At 32.5% G+C, this 19,552-nt stretch overlaps 1 protein-coding gene across 1 annotated transcript; it reads left to right on the plus strand.

Moving 5' to 3' along the window:
* Positions 1–769: 769 nt before the first annotated feature.
* LOC127730098 (uncharacterized) lies at positions 770–18,818 on the plus strand. The gene is made up of 8 exons (XM_052238150.1): positions 770–876; positions 7,774–7,947; positions 8,162–8,230; positions 9,642–9,818; positions 10,335–10,454; positions 11,661–11,759; positions 14,059–14,134; positions 15,660–18,818. Exons 1-8 carry the CDS (start codon positions 816–818, stop codon positions 16,381–16,383), a joined length of 1,500 nt encoding a protein of 499 aa, XP_052094110.1. The 5' UTR covers positions 770–815; the 3' UTR covers positions 16,384–18,818.
* The last annotated feature ends 734 nt before the right edge of the window (positions 18,819–19,552 follow it).

Below are 19,552 nucleotides of genomic sequence, written 5' to 3' on the forward strand. Positions count from 1 at the left end.
TAATCAGATCTCTCAACGTGGCAGCAACCGTAACATAACATGAAAAGGGAAAATAAGGACTTTTTTTATAATAAAAAGCATATGATATATTGTAGAGAAGATATCACAAGGTCGCAGTTCAACAGAAGTGGTGCATGACAATACTCAGTTAGGAAAGACTTGTAAATATGCAAATTTGCTTTTGATGTCAAACTGTTACTATCTTATTTTATAAATTGCTATTTTAAGTGTGATGTATACAGTTTTAGAACTTTTGCAATAAATTTATCCTGCTCAAAATTACACTTCCTCCTCCTCGTCACGGGTTAGCAAGGGGCAGATGGCAGAAGGCCAGTAGGGATATTTTTGTTATTTTATCAATAAGTTCTATACATCTCCTATGTCTCATGACTTGTGTTTACCTGTTAATTGGTGCAAATGAAGAAAAAAATTGCGCATATAAAAAAATAGGCGCAAATGAAGTGCAGATTTGACGCGGTTATCAAACATCAAACAAATTTAGATCAACACTATTTTTTTCGTCCATCGATCGTTTCGTGTCACAATTCACGTGCCCTTCTGAAATTACAACCTCCAAAATTGTATTAACGAGAAACAAATAATAATGTTAGTTTATTCATTTTATTTTTAGCTGTAATTGGAAATTCCAATACCAAAAAATTTCAGCAAATTATTTTGCGTTTGATTCTAATTCATTTTTTTTCACAGGAAGTGCTATAGTCAATTGTATTGTATGATTTTGTTGAATCTAATTTATGGTTTATATCCGTCCGGTTAATAGGAAACACTAAATATTCACATACATTGATAAAAACATGTCCTCTTTTAATTTTGTGTTCATTTTTATTGTTTTTTACAATTTTGTATCAATTGTAGGTAAGTACATTTTATTATATTTTCTTGCATGTGGACAAACTACAGAATCAATTTATACATGTATTACAAATCTACTGATGTATAAATTTCTTTGCCCCAATTTACTGTATTGATATTACCCCGTATCTGTTCGTCATTGCACAGATGTAGCGTGATCGGATACAAGCAAATGCTTTAGTTAAAACGAGTGATAGGAGCCGTTGTCAGCATGCAATGCCGTTGCACCCCTATTCCAGGTTAGGGGAGGGTTGGCGCCAACAAAGTAGTTTAACCCTGCCACATTCTGTATGTGCCTGTCCTAAGGTAGGAAAAAAACTTAAGATTGACACTCATAATTTTTCACCACCATCTTTTCCTTCCCTTCTAACAAATAAGGGTTTATATTTGTGTTATGCATGTGTATATTTATGGAAAGAGCATCTTCCATAGATTTGATTTTCAATAGTTATAATTTTGAAATATAATCTCTTTTTGGTGTAATCATGGCAACAATCTGCATGTATTTGATACAAAATATTGCAAAAAGGGGGGTGAATATGTCACTAAAGTCTCCAAAATTTGGTCCAAAGGAGAATTTCAATCCATTAGATTGATACCTTTCCTGAAACCATAGACATTTATCTATCAAGAGGTTCAAAAAAAAATCATATGCATTTCTGCTCGTTTTTCCATAAAATTGAATTGAAAAGATCGAGGGTCAAATCTTTGTTGATAAACACTACAATAATTTCTGGACCAATGGGCGGTACGGATGTGAAAATACGGATTGTCAAACAAAAAAGTTGCCTATAAAACGCTAAAAACACTAGAGGTTCATATAAACCCACTTGGAAGGCTATATTTTTCTTCAACAATCTAAAAATCAATTTTATTGTACAAAAACTTTCATATTTAAAAATTCATGGCCAAAATGCGAAACTAAACTTCTAACTGTGTATTGCTACCTAAGTCAGGAGCCTGTAATTCAGTGGTTGTCGTTTTTTGCTTTATATCATATTTGTTTTTCGTTCATTATTTTGTACATAAATCAGGCCGTTACATTTCTCGTTTGAATTGTTTTACATTTGTTATTTCGGGGCCTTTAATAGCTGACGATGCAGTATGGGTTTTACTCATTGTTGAAGGACGTACGGTGACCTATAGTTGTTAATTTCTGTGTCATTTGGTCTCTTGTGGAGAGTTGCCTCATTAGCACATTGGTATGATACCACATCTTCTTTTTGTTTAAATAATGAGGTGTCAGGTTTGATCTAGTTGAAGGTTAACAAAATAATGTAGAACCGTAATAAAGGAGCGGTTCATTTGCTTTTCTTTCTAATAGTGCGTTTGTTGATTTTGTTTCAGGAATGTATAAATAAGTGCTAGGAGCCAACAAATGTAGAACCGCGATAAAGGAACGGTTCCTTTCCTTTTTCTTTTTTTAAATAGTGCGTTTGGTGAATTTATGTTATCAATGATAAAATCAAAATCTTTCTTTTTTCCATTACATGACAATCATAACAACAGGCTCTTTTTTTCAGGAAAAATTAAGTTACCGATTTTGTCATATTTCTTATTTTGACACTTTGACTTATTGTTGATTCGCAAGGATATGCATGCATAGCTGGAGACGCTTATCCTGTCAACTTACGTGGTATCGCTGTTTATGAATTTCCAGCGATGCTTCCAGTCTGCGTCCGTGTTCTTTTTTCTCCATTCATCATATGTCGTACATACTATTATATCATATGTTTATTTATTTCACTTGCTTGATTATGCAAATTTTTCACATACTTGATTATTAGCCCCTATAGACAATTATATGTGAAGGCCTGACAATCCAGGCAGAAAAAAACTTACAATAAAAAGTTAAAATCATCATTTAAGAGCATAAACTCCATTGAAGAGTCTTCTGAGAAATTTCGTAAAAACTGAATAGATATGTTGTTATATTTTTTTTTTTCAAGATAATAGACAATACTCTCATTTCTTTTATGTATTTTTTAAGTCCTTCAATATTAGGTTTTCGTCTTGCATCTTAGATAATTAGGTTAAGTACTTTGTCATTAGAATGATATTTTTTTTAATAAAATTATCATAGAGTCGAATAATAACAATATCCACATTTAATTGAATTTCAAAATGTTCGCTGTAAAAAATCAAAGAATTCAGAAGGTGCCAAATGTCTGCTACAATATGGCAGACCCAGTTAATGTTTTCAATAGGGTTTTTAAAGACTTTAAAGCTGGTATTTGCTGCTTCTCCGATAGCGCGTTAAAAATCTTTCTCAGCGTGAAGGTCTAGTACATAGCAGGATTTATGCATATCGTATTTAAAACATGTTCTCGTCCTGAATATGCATTTACTTTGCCCTGGATATTAAAAAGCCATCAACCATTATCATCGTCATAAATAAGTTGCTTCCAAAGCGATTTTGTTAGTTTACCTTTATTAGGAATACGCAAATCCAAGAATATATAAGTACTTAAAATATGAGAAGCTATATGACCAAAAAGGGCTAAAAAGAATATTCAAATCAATATATATACAAAATTAGGTCAATGTCAAGTACAAATGAGGCAAAAATGTATTTGTGTACATGTTATTTGTACAAAAGTTGGCTGATTGTAGGATAAAACGTTATATTTGCCCGATGGAGTTTTGGACCGTATATTCTTATTAATATCTTTTTTGATTAAACAAGAATTAAGAGAAAAAATATCTTGTAAATCAAGTTTAAACCGAAGCACTGACGACAGAGCTGAATAACAGATGATACACTCCAGAACCAGCAGTCTAACAGCCGTGGTATTGACCCAGTACGTTATGAATTACTTATTAGTTGCGTTCTAAACGCTTCTTCAGAAACGCTCAGGGCCAAAATTTGAAGTAAAATATGCACAAGTGCTTGAAAAGGTGAGGAGCTATCAGACCAATTTTTTAAAGTTAGTAACACAAGAAGTGTTTTTTATCAAACTCCCACAACATTATTCAATATACTCTCCCATTTTCGTTCAGCTGCAAAATGAACTTGACAGACAGGTATTGAAACTTGGATGAAATAATATACATGTCTATTGATCTTTTTTCTTACTTGTAGAAATGTAAATATTGAATGGCAAAAGAGTTTTTTTTTTTCACCTTTAAGTGTAAATTTCTATTGATTGCAAACACTTTTTTAATGCTATTTTTATCCCATAAAACTGTAAAAGTATGGATTTGTAAATGTATATTCTTTCAAAATTTTGATAGGACAATAAATTTCCTTGCTCATCTAACAGGTGATTTACAGCACTTACAATGTACCCTATTGCGTGCCCAATTTCTACAATAAGCGGTAAAATCATAAATTTTAATGTGCTTATTATTCCATATAGATGCAGCAATGATTTCCTCAAAATGAAAAGGATGTCCAAGTCTTGACATATTTTTCTAGGCATAAAAAACTTTAAAAATTGGTTGTTTGATTTTTTGATTGTGCCGAAAAAGCCAACTCTGTAAAATTTCTTTTTTGCGTAATATAAACAGTTTTATCCACTTACAATTTGTTTGACTAAATAATCTTCTTAATACTCAAGTCAATTTTAAATCAATGGTTTCTTAATTTAATTTTATTAAGTTTCTTTCGCGGATTCTTGATATACAAGATCCCGATATTCCGTGTAAGGTATATCATTCCAAACGAATGAATAGATTTTACTATTTGATTATTGTAGTGCATTGTCATCTGATAAGAACTAATTGTGCCCCTCTTCTTGCCGACTTGTTTCTTTATTATTATGAGGATGACTTCATACAGGAACTTCTTAGGAAGAAAGATAAGAAGTTAGCAATATCCTTTAACTCTACGTTCCGCTATATAGATGATGTTCTCTCACTAAATAATACAAAATTTGGTGATTATGTTGAACGAATCTATCCCATCGAACTAGAGATAAAGGAAACTACAGATACAGTTAAGTCTGTCTCATATCTTGACTTACATCTAGAAATTGACAATGAGGGTCGGTTGAAAACAAAACTTTACGACAAAAGAGATGATTTCAGCTTCCCAATTGTGAACTTTCCATTTCTATGTAGCAATATTCCAGCAGCGCCTGCATTCGGAGTATATATCTCCCAATTGATACGATATTCCCGGGCTTGTGTTTCCTATCACGATTTCCTTGATAGAGGATTGCTGCTCACAAGGAAGCTATTAAACCAAGAGTTCCAAATGGTGAAGTTGAAATCATCCCTTCGTAAATTATACGGACGCCATCACGAGTTGGTTGACCGTTATGGAATAACCGTTTCACAGATGATATCGGATATGTTCCTTATGTCGTAACTACAATACCCTCCCTTTTCACGAATGTGACTTACCGAATTAGACTATTTACCGGATTTGTAATAACATAAGCAACACGACGGGTGCCACATGTGGAGCAGGATCTGCTTACCCTTCCGGAGCACCTGAGATCACCCCCAGTTTTTGGTGGGGTTCGTGTTGCTGAAGTCTTTGGTTTTCTACGTTGTGTCATCTGTACTATTATTTGTCTGTTTGTCTTTTTATTTTTGGCCATTGCGTTGTCAGTTTGTTTTCGATCTATGAGTTTGACTGTCCTTCTGGTATCTTTTGTCCCTCTTTTATTGCTGTTTTGGGTATATTTTTGTTCCCCGCGCGACGCGTTGTGGGGGACATAAACAAACCGGGCGTCCATCCGGTCTTGTATGCGCTCTCGCATGTATAATTCTTGCCAGATTTTTATAAAACTTGTATCATATATTTATAATATATCACGATGTCTCGGACGAGTTCGAAAATCGGTGCCGATGAACTATTTTTAAAATAGTTATGCCCCTTGGAAATATTAATTATATGGACATTTGCATTTTAAGCGCTCACGTGTACAATCTTTACAAGATTTTTCTCAAATTGATATCAAAGGTTTATATCAGCAATGTCTCGGACAATTTCGAAAATAAGTGGTGATCAAATATTTTTAACAAGTTGTGCCCCTTGGAAAGATGGTTATATCGAAAATTGCATAATTACTCTCAAGCCTTCGTTTCTCTTTGATGTTTATAAAAAGTTTTCAAGAACAAAAAAAAGTTTTCTATTTAGTTATTGCACTTGGACAGATAAAATATGTGCAACGCTGGGGACATTGGAACTCTTTTCGTTTGTTGAAATTTATTATATATAGGTAGAAACCTTAGACAGAAAAATTGAACAGCAATATAAGATCTACACATAAGTTAAATGGCTGAAAATGTCATTCGACGCCTTATATGAGTTGTTACCCTTATTAACGGCGTTGGACCATTATAATGTTTTGTAGGAAATTAAGAAATTAGAAATATCCTTAGAAAACCAAACATGATCAGGAAAATAAGATTTACAACATCGTCGAAATCGTCAGTTGACTCCTTTTAGATATGATGCTCTTTAATGACGATTTAAACTCTTTTTTTTTTTACTTTTCTGCTGAAACCAAAGAAGAAAACCAAAGAGAAGCTGTAAACAGCAAAAAAATCAACATAATAATATCTACTTATAAGTCAACCTTGCCGAATTCATAACTTGACAACGTTTAGGGGTTGATGCTTTGAATCATGATTTTTAGCAATCTTTGTGAAGTTTTTTGTTGTTGTTTTGGTACAAAATGTAACTTTAAAAGATAGACAGAATGTGTAAAAAAATATAATCAAAATATTAAGATTACCAAGTAAGTCAACATGGTCATAATCGTGAGTTGATTTCTAATGGGAGTTGTTGTCCTTGCATAAGAAGTTACAGCCATTCTGGAGGTTTTGTAGATAGAAACTAAGGTAGAAAAATAGATACTGTAGAAAAGCAAAAAAAGATCTACAAATTAATATAATGACAGAAAGTGCCAGTTGACTTCTTATAGTTGTTGCCCTTGAATGTCGATTTTTGCACATTTTGTAAATTATCGCTGGAAACTATGAGAGATAGCGATCAGAAAAATAAGATATGCCATTAAGTACACAAACCGAAATAGTCAGTCGATCCTTAATAGGAGTTAAAAGAAGTTTTTTGCCAATTTTAAGTGTTTTATCCCGAATATCTTAAAAACGTTAGTATATACAATTCAGGAGAGATGAACTGCAAAAATTATCAGCAACACGAGATCTGCAAATAAGTAAAACGAATGAAATGGTTAATAGACTCCTTACAGAAGTGGTTATTGAACTTAATTAAAATTTAAACCATTTTATTTTACATTTTTTATTATCATCTTAAAAACTTAAATGGATACACAGAAAACTGTCCATGAAAAATGACCAAGAAGACAAGAATCTGGCACTCACCTTTTCCTAAAAAAATAATATTTTTATTTGTGCCATGCAAAAACAATTCCCGTCTGATGAGAAAAACAAGCTTGGCAATTTAGTAAAAGTTATAGTGTGTCTTTCTATGTTGTAATGTTACACTACTATTTTAGGTTAGGGTGAAGGTTGGCGCCTGTTAAAACGTTTAAATTCGCTGCATTTGTTTGCACCTGTCAGGAACCTGTTTCAGTGGTTGTCGTTTTTTGATGTGGTTCTTAAGTGTTTCTCGTTTCTCGTTTTTTATATAGATTAGACCGTTGGTTTTCCTGTTTGAATTGTTTTTACACTAGTCTTTTTGGGGCCCGTTATAGCTTGCTGTTCGGTGTGAGCCAAGGCTCCGTGTTGAAGGCCGTACTTTGACCTATAATTGTTTACTTTATACACAGTGTGACTTGGATGGAGAGTTGTCTCATTGGCACTCATACCACATCTTCTTATTTCTATATTTTAGTCGTAGAAGTTATAGCAGTAGTAGTGGTGGTATTGAAATGATATCTTCTTTTATTTAAAATGATCAAAAGTATAATTCCTATATATATACTGTACACTCCAACATTTTTCTGATTATTTATCATTTAGATGGTTTTGAGAAGCCTTTATCATGGAAGGAAGCAAGAAGAGTATGTAATAGAAGTAACAAGATTTTGTCACCTTCGAAGTCGGCCCTTCAAGAATTAAAATCCCACTACAGAACTAATAAATCTGTATGGACATCTAATTATGTTCTTCATTTAGGATGCAATCGCAGTACCGGTAAGAACATTAAGATTTGCCCGTTTCGACACGCTTTGTTTTACTTAAAAGCATATTTCATTTATAAAATCTTATAATTTTAAAGACAAAATATTACATTCTAGCAATGATCATAAATCTAATTATCATCTTTTTTAAATTTCTTTTCTCATTCCAATTATAATGTTGATGATCATTTTGTCTTATAGTGTTAAAGGTATGTAATTTTTTCCAGGGTTTTGTCCTGGTTTATATATTGAAAAATTTCCACAGAATGAATCTTACCTAGGCTTATGTCAGCATGGTGAGTGTATAGTCAGGAATTTATAAGTTTTACAGACTTGAAATAATAGTTATCTGTTAAAAAAATATTATTTAAGAATAAGAATAAACGAATTTTTGACGTTTTAAGAAAGAATATAATTACTAAAAAGGTGTATAAAATAAACACCAAGGGGACACTAAAAACTCATAATTCGGGGAACAACTGACAAGCCATCATGGCGAAAACCGAAAGACGGCGAAAAGAAAAACAATTTTACATAGCACTACATAGAAAACTAAAGACTGAGCAACACGAACCCCACCATCAAACTTGGGGTTCACTCCTGTGCTTCGATAAGGTAATCAGATCCTGTTTTACTAGTGGAACCCATTATATTGTTCATGGTAAGTATAAATTCGGTGATGTAACAATCGAGGAAAGCAAGACGGAATTGTAGTGACGACACTTGGAACATAGTCACCTGTGATACAGATATTCCAAAACAGTCTACCAATTTGTATTTGGGACCAGGGTCCGTAAAATTTCCCAGAGATCATTTCAACTTTACTTTTCAGTCTTTTATTGACGAAAGTCGCGTCTCGCGCCAGACTTAAATTTTCTCAATCCTGATATCTATGACGAGTAATTCCAATTTGTACACAAATATGTATGTTGGGCATTTTACGCCGATTAACGTTGAAACTGACACAAAGCAAACAATATACAATTATGGCCCGTTGAAAAGGTGAATATCCAAAATTGTCAACACGAGAAGGTTATTTCACTGAGGGCGCAGCCCGAAGTGAAATAACTTATAAGGGTTGACAATTTTGGATATTCATCGCTTCTAAGGGGCCACAATTGTTTTATTATACCGAACTAACAGTGGAAGGGCATTTTGAATCATTGTAAAAGCACTTACCCTTACTTGAGTCAGTAACAAACACAAGTTGACGTTCAAAAATACATGTAATTTGTGTCTTAGAATTCTCGTATGTACAACAAAGGTAGATTCTTTTTGTAAAATATTGATGGCCCTGAAAAGGACCGTTATTAGAGATATCATCGGCACAAGATGCACGTCAAAAGCCTTATTTCCTCTTCTCTTGATCAATGGGCTTCCTGTAACTTGAACGTTGCCATTTTGTTTATTTACGTTTGTGACGTCATTTTCATGAGTACAAATCAACAAACTAAAAAGGTTATTCGCCGGTGAATAATAGGGTTATTCAACGCTGGTGTAATTTTTAAGGGTTATTCGTTCTTCCTTGCAATTGAATGAAAATTAACTGAATTATTCCATGTCACGTGATAACGTTTTACCCAATAGAATTGTTTGAAATATATGTAAGGTATAATAATACATTAAATTTTCGTGATCGGTTAGGACATGATAAATAATAAATTAAGCTCACTTTACCTTCATTGATATTTTGCTTATTTTTAACAGATTCTTCAGTAACTGCTTCTCAGAACAAAACCAGTTTTCAAATTGGTTTCAAAAGTGACTATGAGAGAAATTGCAGAAAAGGTAACCTGGTTGATATTATCAACATGGCGACACTTCATATTGCAATGGAAGAGATGAAATGGAATACAAAATACTGGATCAATTCTTTAAGTCTTAGTATGTTGAAGGTTATAATGCTTGCTGTTCTCGTAATAACATTAACGATACCAATTTTAGTGTACCAGATGCAATGTTTGGCGATTCAGTTATGCTCGAGGCAAAAGTATTTGAAGATCTAAATCCTTATACATACGTCGAAGAGCTAATTAAAGTGGGTCTCATGGGGTGTAAGCGTGATCCGGGATTGGCCGATTTTTTGTAAGCGTGACAAGTGAAAGTCAAATTATTTTGCGTGAAAACGGGAAACGAAGTCGGGCGGGACATGTGAAATTACAAGCCCTATAATTACAATGATAAGCGGGATACGGGATTCTGACAAATCAATAAGCGGGATCCAGGATCAGACCCCCTCCCAATGAGACCCCCATTAAAGCGTAATTTTTATTTAGATTTGCCTCTTTCGTTTACCAGGAAAATTTTAGCGGTCTGTGAAAATGCCATCTTTTATCATTCCATTATGACATATCTTAATTTTTTATCACTTAATGACATCTTTTCTTCATTACTTTTTAGATATTGATAGTTTTGTTGTCCTATGTATGCTATTCAACAAATTTCCAAACAGAACGGGAAATTATGAAACGCTGACCTCTACTGCGTGTAAAGAAAAATATGCATTTGTATGTTCAGAAGGTATATGTCTTATTTATTCTAAAGCGACATTAACAGATGTAAAGAGACTACGCTTTATTTAATTCATGAATATTTCACAAAGAGAGACACCACATATGAATAATGTCTTATCAAGTATACTTTACTCATTTCATTATAGGAATATGCAATCGCGCACAAATTTACAAGTATGAAGTGTGCCGGTATTACCATATATATTGACAACTATTGTCCAATTGTCTACATGTAACAATGTATATTAGCATAATTTGAAGAAAAAAGTGTAAAACATTTCACAGCGTTTATTTGCGAAAGATGCAGAAAGTCTTTTATACAGAAAAAAGGGACGACAAGTTCCTTAGTTGCGGCTTTTAATAATTAAGATTTTAGAAGTTATTAATTGGTTGGATAAAAAAAAAAGATAATTGAAAACGTATGTGTGGAACTTTTGAATACAAGTAACACTGTTTTTTTCTCTTTTAACAAAATTTCCATTTAAAGATTTTTCTGGAGTATGCATCACCTTACTTGCTATTTTGAAAATGAGAAAGTTACAGTTACGAAATTGAAATGGTTTCGATATACCAATAGCTTAAGAAAACAATTATGATTCAGAAAGTTTATTATTGTACAATGCATCTTACAGAAAAGTAATTTGAAAACTATTATAACATTCGCTGTTGCAGTTTAGATTACACGAATTGAAATACCTTCACAGAATTTTAAGCTTTAGTTATTTTAATCAGATAAACCGTAAGATGAAAACGTCATTCACCACATTGGTTGACTTTTAAAAATGTCTTATAGTAGCCATATATGTGGTCGTCACATAAATGGCTTTATATCAAAGGAGAACGTTAATCTATCCGATGTTTCATATTACATTTAAATTGTATCTGTTAAAATGTGCACTTACAGCATTTTTCTTCTTTTTGTATAACAATGTTAAAGCGTTTTCTTGTCAATTTTTAAATACAGTTTTATCAGATTTTAAATGTTTGTAACATTCTTAACAAAACACTGATAAGAACTGTTTTCATCATTTTTCTTTTTAACCAAATCGATATTTGATATATTCCGTTTTCTCATTTTAGAAATAGAATAGCAACTACATTGATTTTCTTCTTCTTCTGCGAACACGTGTGTACATATATAGTGTTATTTTTACTGAAAAATTGCTGTAATTAAATGTGGGTCACTAGATAATCATAATGACAACTTTTTCAGGTCATCATTATGGCACAGTTGTATCTAAACTTAATATTTTAAACCATAATGATTTCACGCCAAAAATAAATCAATCTAGATTCAGCCATTACGACGATGGTGAGTTTTAAAAAATAAAGATAATTTGATCGCATTTTTTTAAATAGGTTTATGATTTATTATGCTACCAGAAAAAAAATAGGGAGCATATAGGCATTGTTTTTGTATGTCGTGTTTGTGGATTTATTTTTTTGCTTGGGCATTGTCATTTTTTCTTCGACCTATGCGTTTTGAATGTCATCTTGATATCTTCCGCCTCTTTTGTCTTTGTCGGTCTGTTTGTCTAAAACAAATGGTTTTAAGATGATAACTTGAGAATCCTTTGCTTGGTAAGAAGGAGATTTATATAGATGAAATATGTAGGGAAAGGGAAGAAGTTTTTTGACTTTGTGTTCAATAGGTAAAAGTTCAAGGTCACTCTACTAAAATGACAAAACTTGGGAAAAATGTTGCCGGATGGTAATATGAGTTTCTTCCGAATGGTTTAAATGAAACTTGTACAGATGGAAGATATCGGGAAGGGGAAAAGCGTATTTATTTTGGGGTCAAGAGGTCAAAGACCAGGTCACTGTAATTAAGAATAAATTTAATCTCGAAATGGTCACTTTAGTTTTGGGGTTTATAATGAAACTTGTATAGATGGAAGATATCGAGAAGTTGATGAATTCTATTGATTTGTAGATCAAAAGACAAAAGGTCAAGGCCATAGCTGCTAACAATATACTGAAAATAAAGAAAATTAATTTCAATTTGTTGTTTCTGTGTGATGTTTCCAGATACATTTTTTTGTACACTTGTTTGATTTTAATAAAATTTTATACAATTGGTCGAAAGTATACAAAGTAGGAAGCCTATCGATCTTATATCAGTTTATTCAAAGTCATGGTCATAGTTGCTAAGGAAAGCTGAACATAGTATGAAAATCTTCAAAATTTTTGTTTCAAGATGAAATCTATTGAACATGACATTGTTTATTAATTTTTCTTAAATATTTTTGCTGGGCATATGATAACGAGCTGTATTGTCTAATATTTATAAATATATATATGCCTCGAGTTTTTACGTATATTGGGAATCTGGTGAAAGTATTGGTAACAAATTTGGTTTATAGATATCTGACCTTTTATAATCCCTAGACAAACAGCCCTTGCTTATTCATTATCTTTTTGGATGATGACGCGAGTATCCAAGTACATGTTTTATTTGTCCCTCTAACCATACAAGTGTTTTCTTTCAATAAATGAACATTTCGCAGAGCATCAATTGTCAGTGCCAGCTTTACACTGGTTGATTTCAGTTCACACTTATAATGAATTAAAGCTGTTACACATTATTTAAGCATAACCCAACAACACAAATATACCAAAAGACATCTAGAAATCAATAAAAATGGGATTAAAAAGTTTCTATTTTACAATATATCAAATTTCCCTGAGTCTAGAAAAGATTTGAAGAAATTAAAAGGAAATAATAAAAATCTGGTAGCAAAACCACATTGCGTGTAGGACAAAAAAGTAATATGCAACTAAAAACAACGGCTGGCAGGTCATTGATATATAACTATCATATAAATATGTGGGAGGGTTAAATACGTTTTTTGAGTATTCCACTCTCCGATTTGATCTGTGGAATAACAAAAGGTACATATAACAATCTGTTCAGGATCGCACTTGATTCTTATATTCTGATATAAACAACACGGGTTCAATCATTTCATTTTATAAATTAAGTGCAAGATCATAAAATCAAACAGATATCAAAGAATCCTCACAGTTACTTAAAGCAAACTCATTGCATTTAACACCTTTTTGACTTGTTCTGTTTGATCTTGTTTGTTTTGTGTTTGAGTTCTGAACTCTGCCTGCTTTAACATATTTATATATTTATTTGCTTTTTCACGATGATTATGAATTATTTAAATTTAAGAAATACGTGCTTACAAAGACCATTTATGTGCATTATTCGACTTTTTATAGATGTGTGACGGGACTTTGACATAATAGTAGACATATTTGCAAGATTGCCATTTCATAATATATTCATGTGCATTTCTTTGAAGATGAATTGTAAAGCCTCATAAATGGCTTTAGACATTCAAAATATTGCGACTAAATGAGAAACTTTCATTAGCATTTAAAGTTATCTGTATATTTACCTATTGCCCGGTTTATATGCATGTTTGTTAATGTAAAGGTCTTTTGTCAGCAGTACAAAACATAAATGATACATGTAAGATACGATTTGCCAAAGATGAAAATGATTATACATTGTACTTATAAAGTCCCTTGTCATTGAAAACTTTTTTATATGCAAAAATGATGAAGATAGTGTTTGATTTATTTTTTGAAATAAATTGTAGGAGCAAAATTCTTCCAGATAAGTGGGGCTGTTTCCATGGTTGTGATTGTTTTTGGACTGATTATCATCGGATGTTTGTAAGTTAAATATATATAATTCGTTTTCGATACATATAGGCTATATCAGCTTCCTGCAAATTGAACAGTTTTAGCCTGCAATCGAATTTTGCAAATGTTCATGGAGAGGAACTTTAAATTGTAACAGACGTTCTATTTTATAGATGGATCCATTCTTTTTTGTTTTCTAAGATCTGATGACCCCGCCTGCCAAACAAGACGGCCGAAATGGCTAAAAATAGAATATAGGGGTAAAATGCAAGTTTTGTTTATTATTTTGAAAACCGTTATTGACAGAGAAAATCTGACAGGAGCACAAATGTTCAGAATGTTGAGCTCTACCAATTGTCCCTATACATTAAAACTGTCAAACGATGTCTTAAAGGAGTTATTGCCCTTAATTGACCAATTTTACCATTTTTTTCATATTGTGCTGAATATTTAGAGAAAAAATATTACCCAACTGGTTGAGGGTGCCAATTGCATATCTCCTCTGTTATGCTGCTTGTGAGCTAAAGCGAGAACAGAACTTACAAAGTCATTGGGGATTGTGATAATTATGATACCAATTGTTGTTGTGCATAAAAATGACATAGCTGTATCCATTGAATCTATTTTTACTTATATTTAATTCTTTTATCTACCGTTGAATATATTTTAGTTTTCAGACAATCACGCACATTTTTTGTAATTTTGAGCAAAAAGGGGTGGAAAACTCAATTTCTAGGGGTACCACTTTCAATCCATGTTTTTTTTAGTGTAAGAGAGAAAAATACTCTGAAATTCATCTATGCAATATTATAGTTATAGCATGCCAATTATTCTGCATACATATGACTCTGCCATATGCATTTTAACTATTTTTGCTGTTTATCTTGCATACTGATTTGAAATAATTTTGTCCTCACACAATCCTGCATAAAGAAATCAAGAAGAACCGAGATAAAAGTATACTGGTCCTAAGACTTTTTTCAAATAACCGACTTTTGACTCTGCAGTATATAAATTTTTGACTGGTTACCTACTAAATAATTTTATGTTTTCTATACACGACAAATTCATCGGAAAAGTTAAATTTTCCCCCAAATTGCACCGATTGTAAGCTTGCCATGATTATACTTCTTTTAGTGTCTCTTACTTGACTGAGTACCAGAATTTCCTACCACAGAGTAAGCAAACTGTCGAAAAATTATAAACTCCGGAGTCAAAAGTCGGTATTAAATATGAAAATAGTCTTGTTTCCAAATATTTCGTAAGCTACAAGTCTTTTTAAAAACATATACTTTTACTAAATCTTGTTTAAGAAGGTATCATATTGTCTCTCCGTCAGCTTACACAAAGTTATAATATAGAATAAAAAAATCAATCGAAGGCATACTTATATATTCTTTTTAAAGAAAATGCTTTGTAATTCAGCCTTATGTAATCAAACTTATAAATAATATAGGCGTATAACTTTCATAATTCCAACATCGTAATACATATACTTTTTTGTTGTTGATTGTTATGTTATTTAACCTCTAGACGTCTCCTTTTTTGTTTCTAGGATCAGGAAATGGATTTCAAAAATGAAAAAAGAATTGATTGAAACACTTCGACAAAAATATGAACATCATATGTATGAAGTTGAAAGAGTTGAACCAGAGCCTGAAACCGTTCCGGAAACACCAGTGTCACTTGGTGGAGATTCTCTGTACGAAAATGTTCATACCGGAAATGAGTTATCACGCGAGGCAAACATGACTGTAAGTTACATGACATCAAGAGAAATACAACGTCCAGTAACAGTGCCGACTAGCGCTATAGAAACATGGACACAGAATGCAATACCACTAAGACTAACTTTACCACAACGTTTACCTTCCCGTGAAAAAGCCATCCGACGAAAAACTGTCAGTCGCCAATTAAATACACACCTTAAACAAACTCGCAAAAAACAAGCATTGCCTGAAACGTCTCCACAACCTCAACTGATTAGCAGTGGTCATGTACAGAAGAAAAATGACGAAATATCAAAAGTTGAAGCATCCCCACTTTTGACAATCCACCGACCAAAGCCAAGCCCAAAACCTCACACAAAAGATGTAACACTGAAGTATAAAACTAATACTTCCAGGATAAAGGAGGGGATTCAAATACATGACATCAGTGGAGAATTTGCTTTTTATTTAAATACAGGTCAAAATAATGACATTGAAAACACAGACTACTTGGAAGAAGACCAGGACTACGAAAATATCTGGCAGAATAGTAATGAACAGTCCATCTAAAAAGAATGAAGCAAATTTTAAATTGTTATGATTTTACTCTTAGATTTTTGCAAAAGTATATTATATTCATTGTACTTTGGCAATATTGATAAAAACAACTGTTTGATAAATAATTAATGCCATTACATGTACGATTGGAAATGAAGGAAAACTGAAATAGTTTTAGTTTATATCGTATGCCAAAAAAGAAACGTACGTACATTAAGAAAGTATTTGTACATCATCAAAAAGATAAATTTGTTTTCAAATCCTAGCGTAAAAACTCATCATAGATAGATTCAATGTCAATTTTATGTTGAATCAAGCACCACGTAATTCGGCAATATCAATAAATTTTCAAACTTTTGAGTTTTAAAAGTTTTCAAGATAAAATATATTAGTTTTTAGCATGTTATTTCGTCTGGATTAGAATTTTTTCGTTTCATTTTTGCTGATTACTGTTGCCACCAAACCTCTTTCTAAATTATTAACATCAATTTTATCAGCAATTAAAGCCTGGCTTCAATGTTATTGTGAAACTACCTATTCTAGAGGTGGCGTGAATCAGAAGAATAAAAAATTCCAAAGATCTTTTAGAGTATATACAATCTAAGACTCTTTCATCTTGCAATAATATTAAAACATTTGACTTTTCTACACTTTACACAAGTATTCCCTATTCCAAACTAAAAGACAAATTGAAAGAGTTGGTCTTGCTTTGTTTCATAAAAAAGAATGGCCAACGTAGATACAAGTATCTTGTCTTAGGGAGGGATAAATCCTACTTATTCTAACAAAAAAATCTCTGAAACTGACATTATCAAGATGCTTGATTCCTTGATTGACAACATATTTGTTACGTTTGGAGGACATGTTTTTCCACAAACAATCAGCATTCCCATGGGAACCAAATAAGCCCCTCTTCTTGCCGACTTGTTCCTTTGTTCATATGAGGCTGACTTCATACAGGAACTTCTTAGGAAGAAAGAAAAGAAGTTAGCAGTATCCTTTAACTTAACTTTCCGCTACATAGATGATGTTCTCTCACTAAATAATTCAAAATTTGGTGACTATGTTGAACGCATCTATCCCATCGAACTTGAGATAAAGGATATAACAGATACAGTTAAGTCTGCCTCATATCTTGACTTACATCTAGAAATTGACAATGAAGGTCGGTTGAAAACAAAACTTTATGACTAAAGTTTCCCAATTGTGAGCTTTCCATTTCTATGTAGCAACATTCCAGCAGCGCCTGCATACGGAGTATATATCTCTCAGTTGATACGATACTCCAGGGCTTGTATTTTCTATCATGATTTCCTTGATAGAGGGTTGCTGCTCATATGGAAGCTATTAAACCAAGAGTTCCAAGTGGTGAAGTTGAAATCATCCCTTCGTAAATTTTACGGACGCCATCATGAGTTGGTTGACCGCTACGGAATATCGGTTTCATAGATGATAGCGGATATGTTCCTAATGTCGTAACTACAATCCGGTCCCCTTTTCCCGAATGTGACCTACCAAATAACACTTATTACCGGGTTTGTACTAATATGAGCAACACGACGGGTGTCACATGTGAAGCAGGAGTTGCTTACCCTTCCGGAGCACCTGATATCACCCCAAGTTTTTGGTGGGGTTCGTGTTGCTCAGTCTTTAGTTTTCTATGTTGTGTTTTGTGTACTATTGTTTGTCTGTTGGTCCTTTTCTTTTTTAGCCATGGCGTTGTCAGTTTATTTTCGATTTGTGAGTTTGAATGTCCCTTTGGTATCTTTCGCCTCTCTTTTGCAATATAGCATGACTGTCAGCTGATGTATCACTTGCAATTATTACTATAATGTGAAATTGGCCTTTGTGTTCAATTTTTTATATTGGCATATAACCAAACCAAACATTTCTACTAGCTTTCGATCCATTTAGATGATGTGTAACGTTATCCCCAAATTCCAATAAATTTTGATCAACAAATAAAATTAAACATCAGATGTTTTTTTTATTTATATCAGAATCTTAGGTAAATATATGTGTATCTTGATTATTATTTTTGTAGTTAGGTTGCTGCCTCACTGACATATACTACTCACCTCCTTGTGTTTAAATGTAAAGTAACCATGTTCCAATTTTCATTGTTAGTAAAAAATTATGTAATTTGCGTAAAGGAAAATAAATAGCACATTATCTATATATTTAAAACAAAGACTCACACCTTAAATTCTATATTCAACAGGAAATTTTGGTAATGTCTTTCAGTACAAAAATTGAGTATGCAATTACCAGGCATTTTTACTTGAGATTCAAAATGTTATACATGTTTTGGACCTAGTGGGGTAACCATAATGTTCCAGGTCTCCATATTGAACACATGACTATTCCATCTTTATTTTATAGCTTGATCAAACAATTTATATTTTTAAATTTGTGTATTATTCAATTAAATAAAATAATTCATTCTATTACAGAACATTCAATACATTCAAGATTAAGTATGATGTAAAATTCAAACATAGAATTGTAATACACTTTTTGTTTTTGTTTTGTGACATATATGAATACAAAAAACAAAATCAATGACATACGTAAAAACCATACGGTGTGGATTCATTTTTATCGGTGAAGGTCGTATTGGGATGCTAAATGTCTTTTTTTGTTCTTCTTTGTTGTTGTGTAATTGTTGTATTTATGTGTAACCAAAACATCTTTGAATTCACAAGGACTAGCCAACATATCTTTGAATTCATAAGGACTAATTAAAAAAAAAGTCATTATGGGGTTACTTTAAATAAATGAAAAAGTTTTATAGTGTTATTTTAGCTTCGAGCATCACCGAAAAGACATTAACTGATTGTCGAAATGCCAATCAGGTGCAGTTAAATCGCTACAACTAAAGTTATAACTACCACTGGGTCCTCTACTGGTAGACCGAGAGTCTCCGAGAGCATCATCAGCCTAGTATGAACGTTATAATAAAATTTTGAAATAATTTTTCATTTAAATTCTTTCATGCATATCTCTAATTTCTTGTCCGGGATAAGCTGTACATGTTTTTTTGTGGCTTTATCGGCTTTTCATTCAATTCAGAATTTTGATTTTCAAATATTTTGGCCACGAACATCATTGAATAGACAGTACTGGTCATAATGTACATCTGCTTTAGTAAATTGGTACCTCTAATGGTGTTACTACTACT

Source organism: Mytilus californianus, unplaced genomic scaffold (genome assembly GCF_021869535.1).
Source record: "Mytilus californianus isolate M0D057914Y unplaced genomic scaffold, xbMytCali1.0.p SCAF_2, whole genome shotgun sequence".
Taxonomy (NCBI): Eukaryota; Metazoa; Mollusca; class Bivalvia; order Mytilida; family Mytilidae; genus Mytilus; species Mytilus californianus.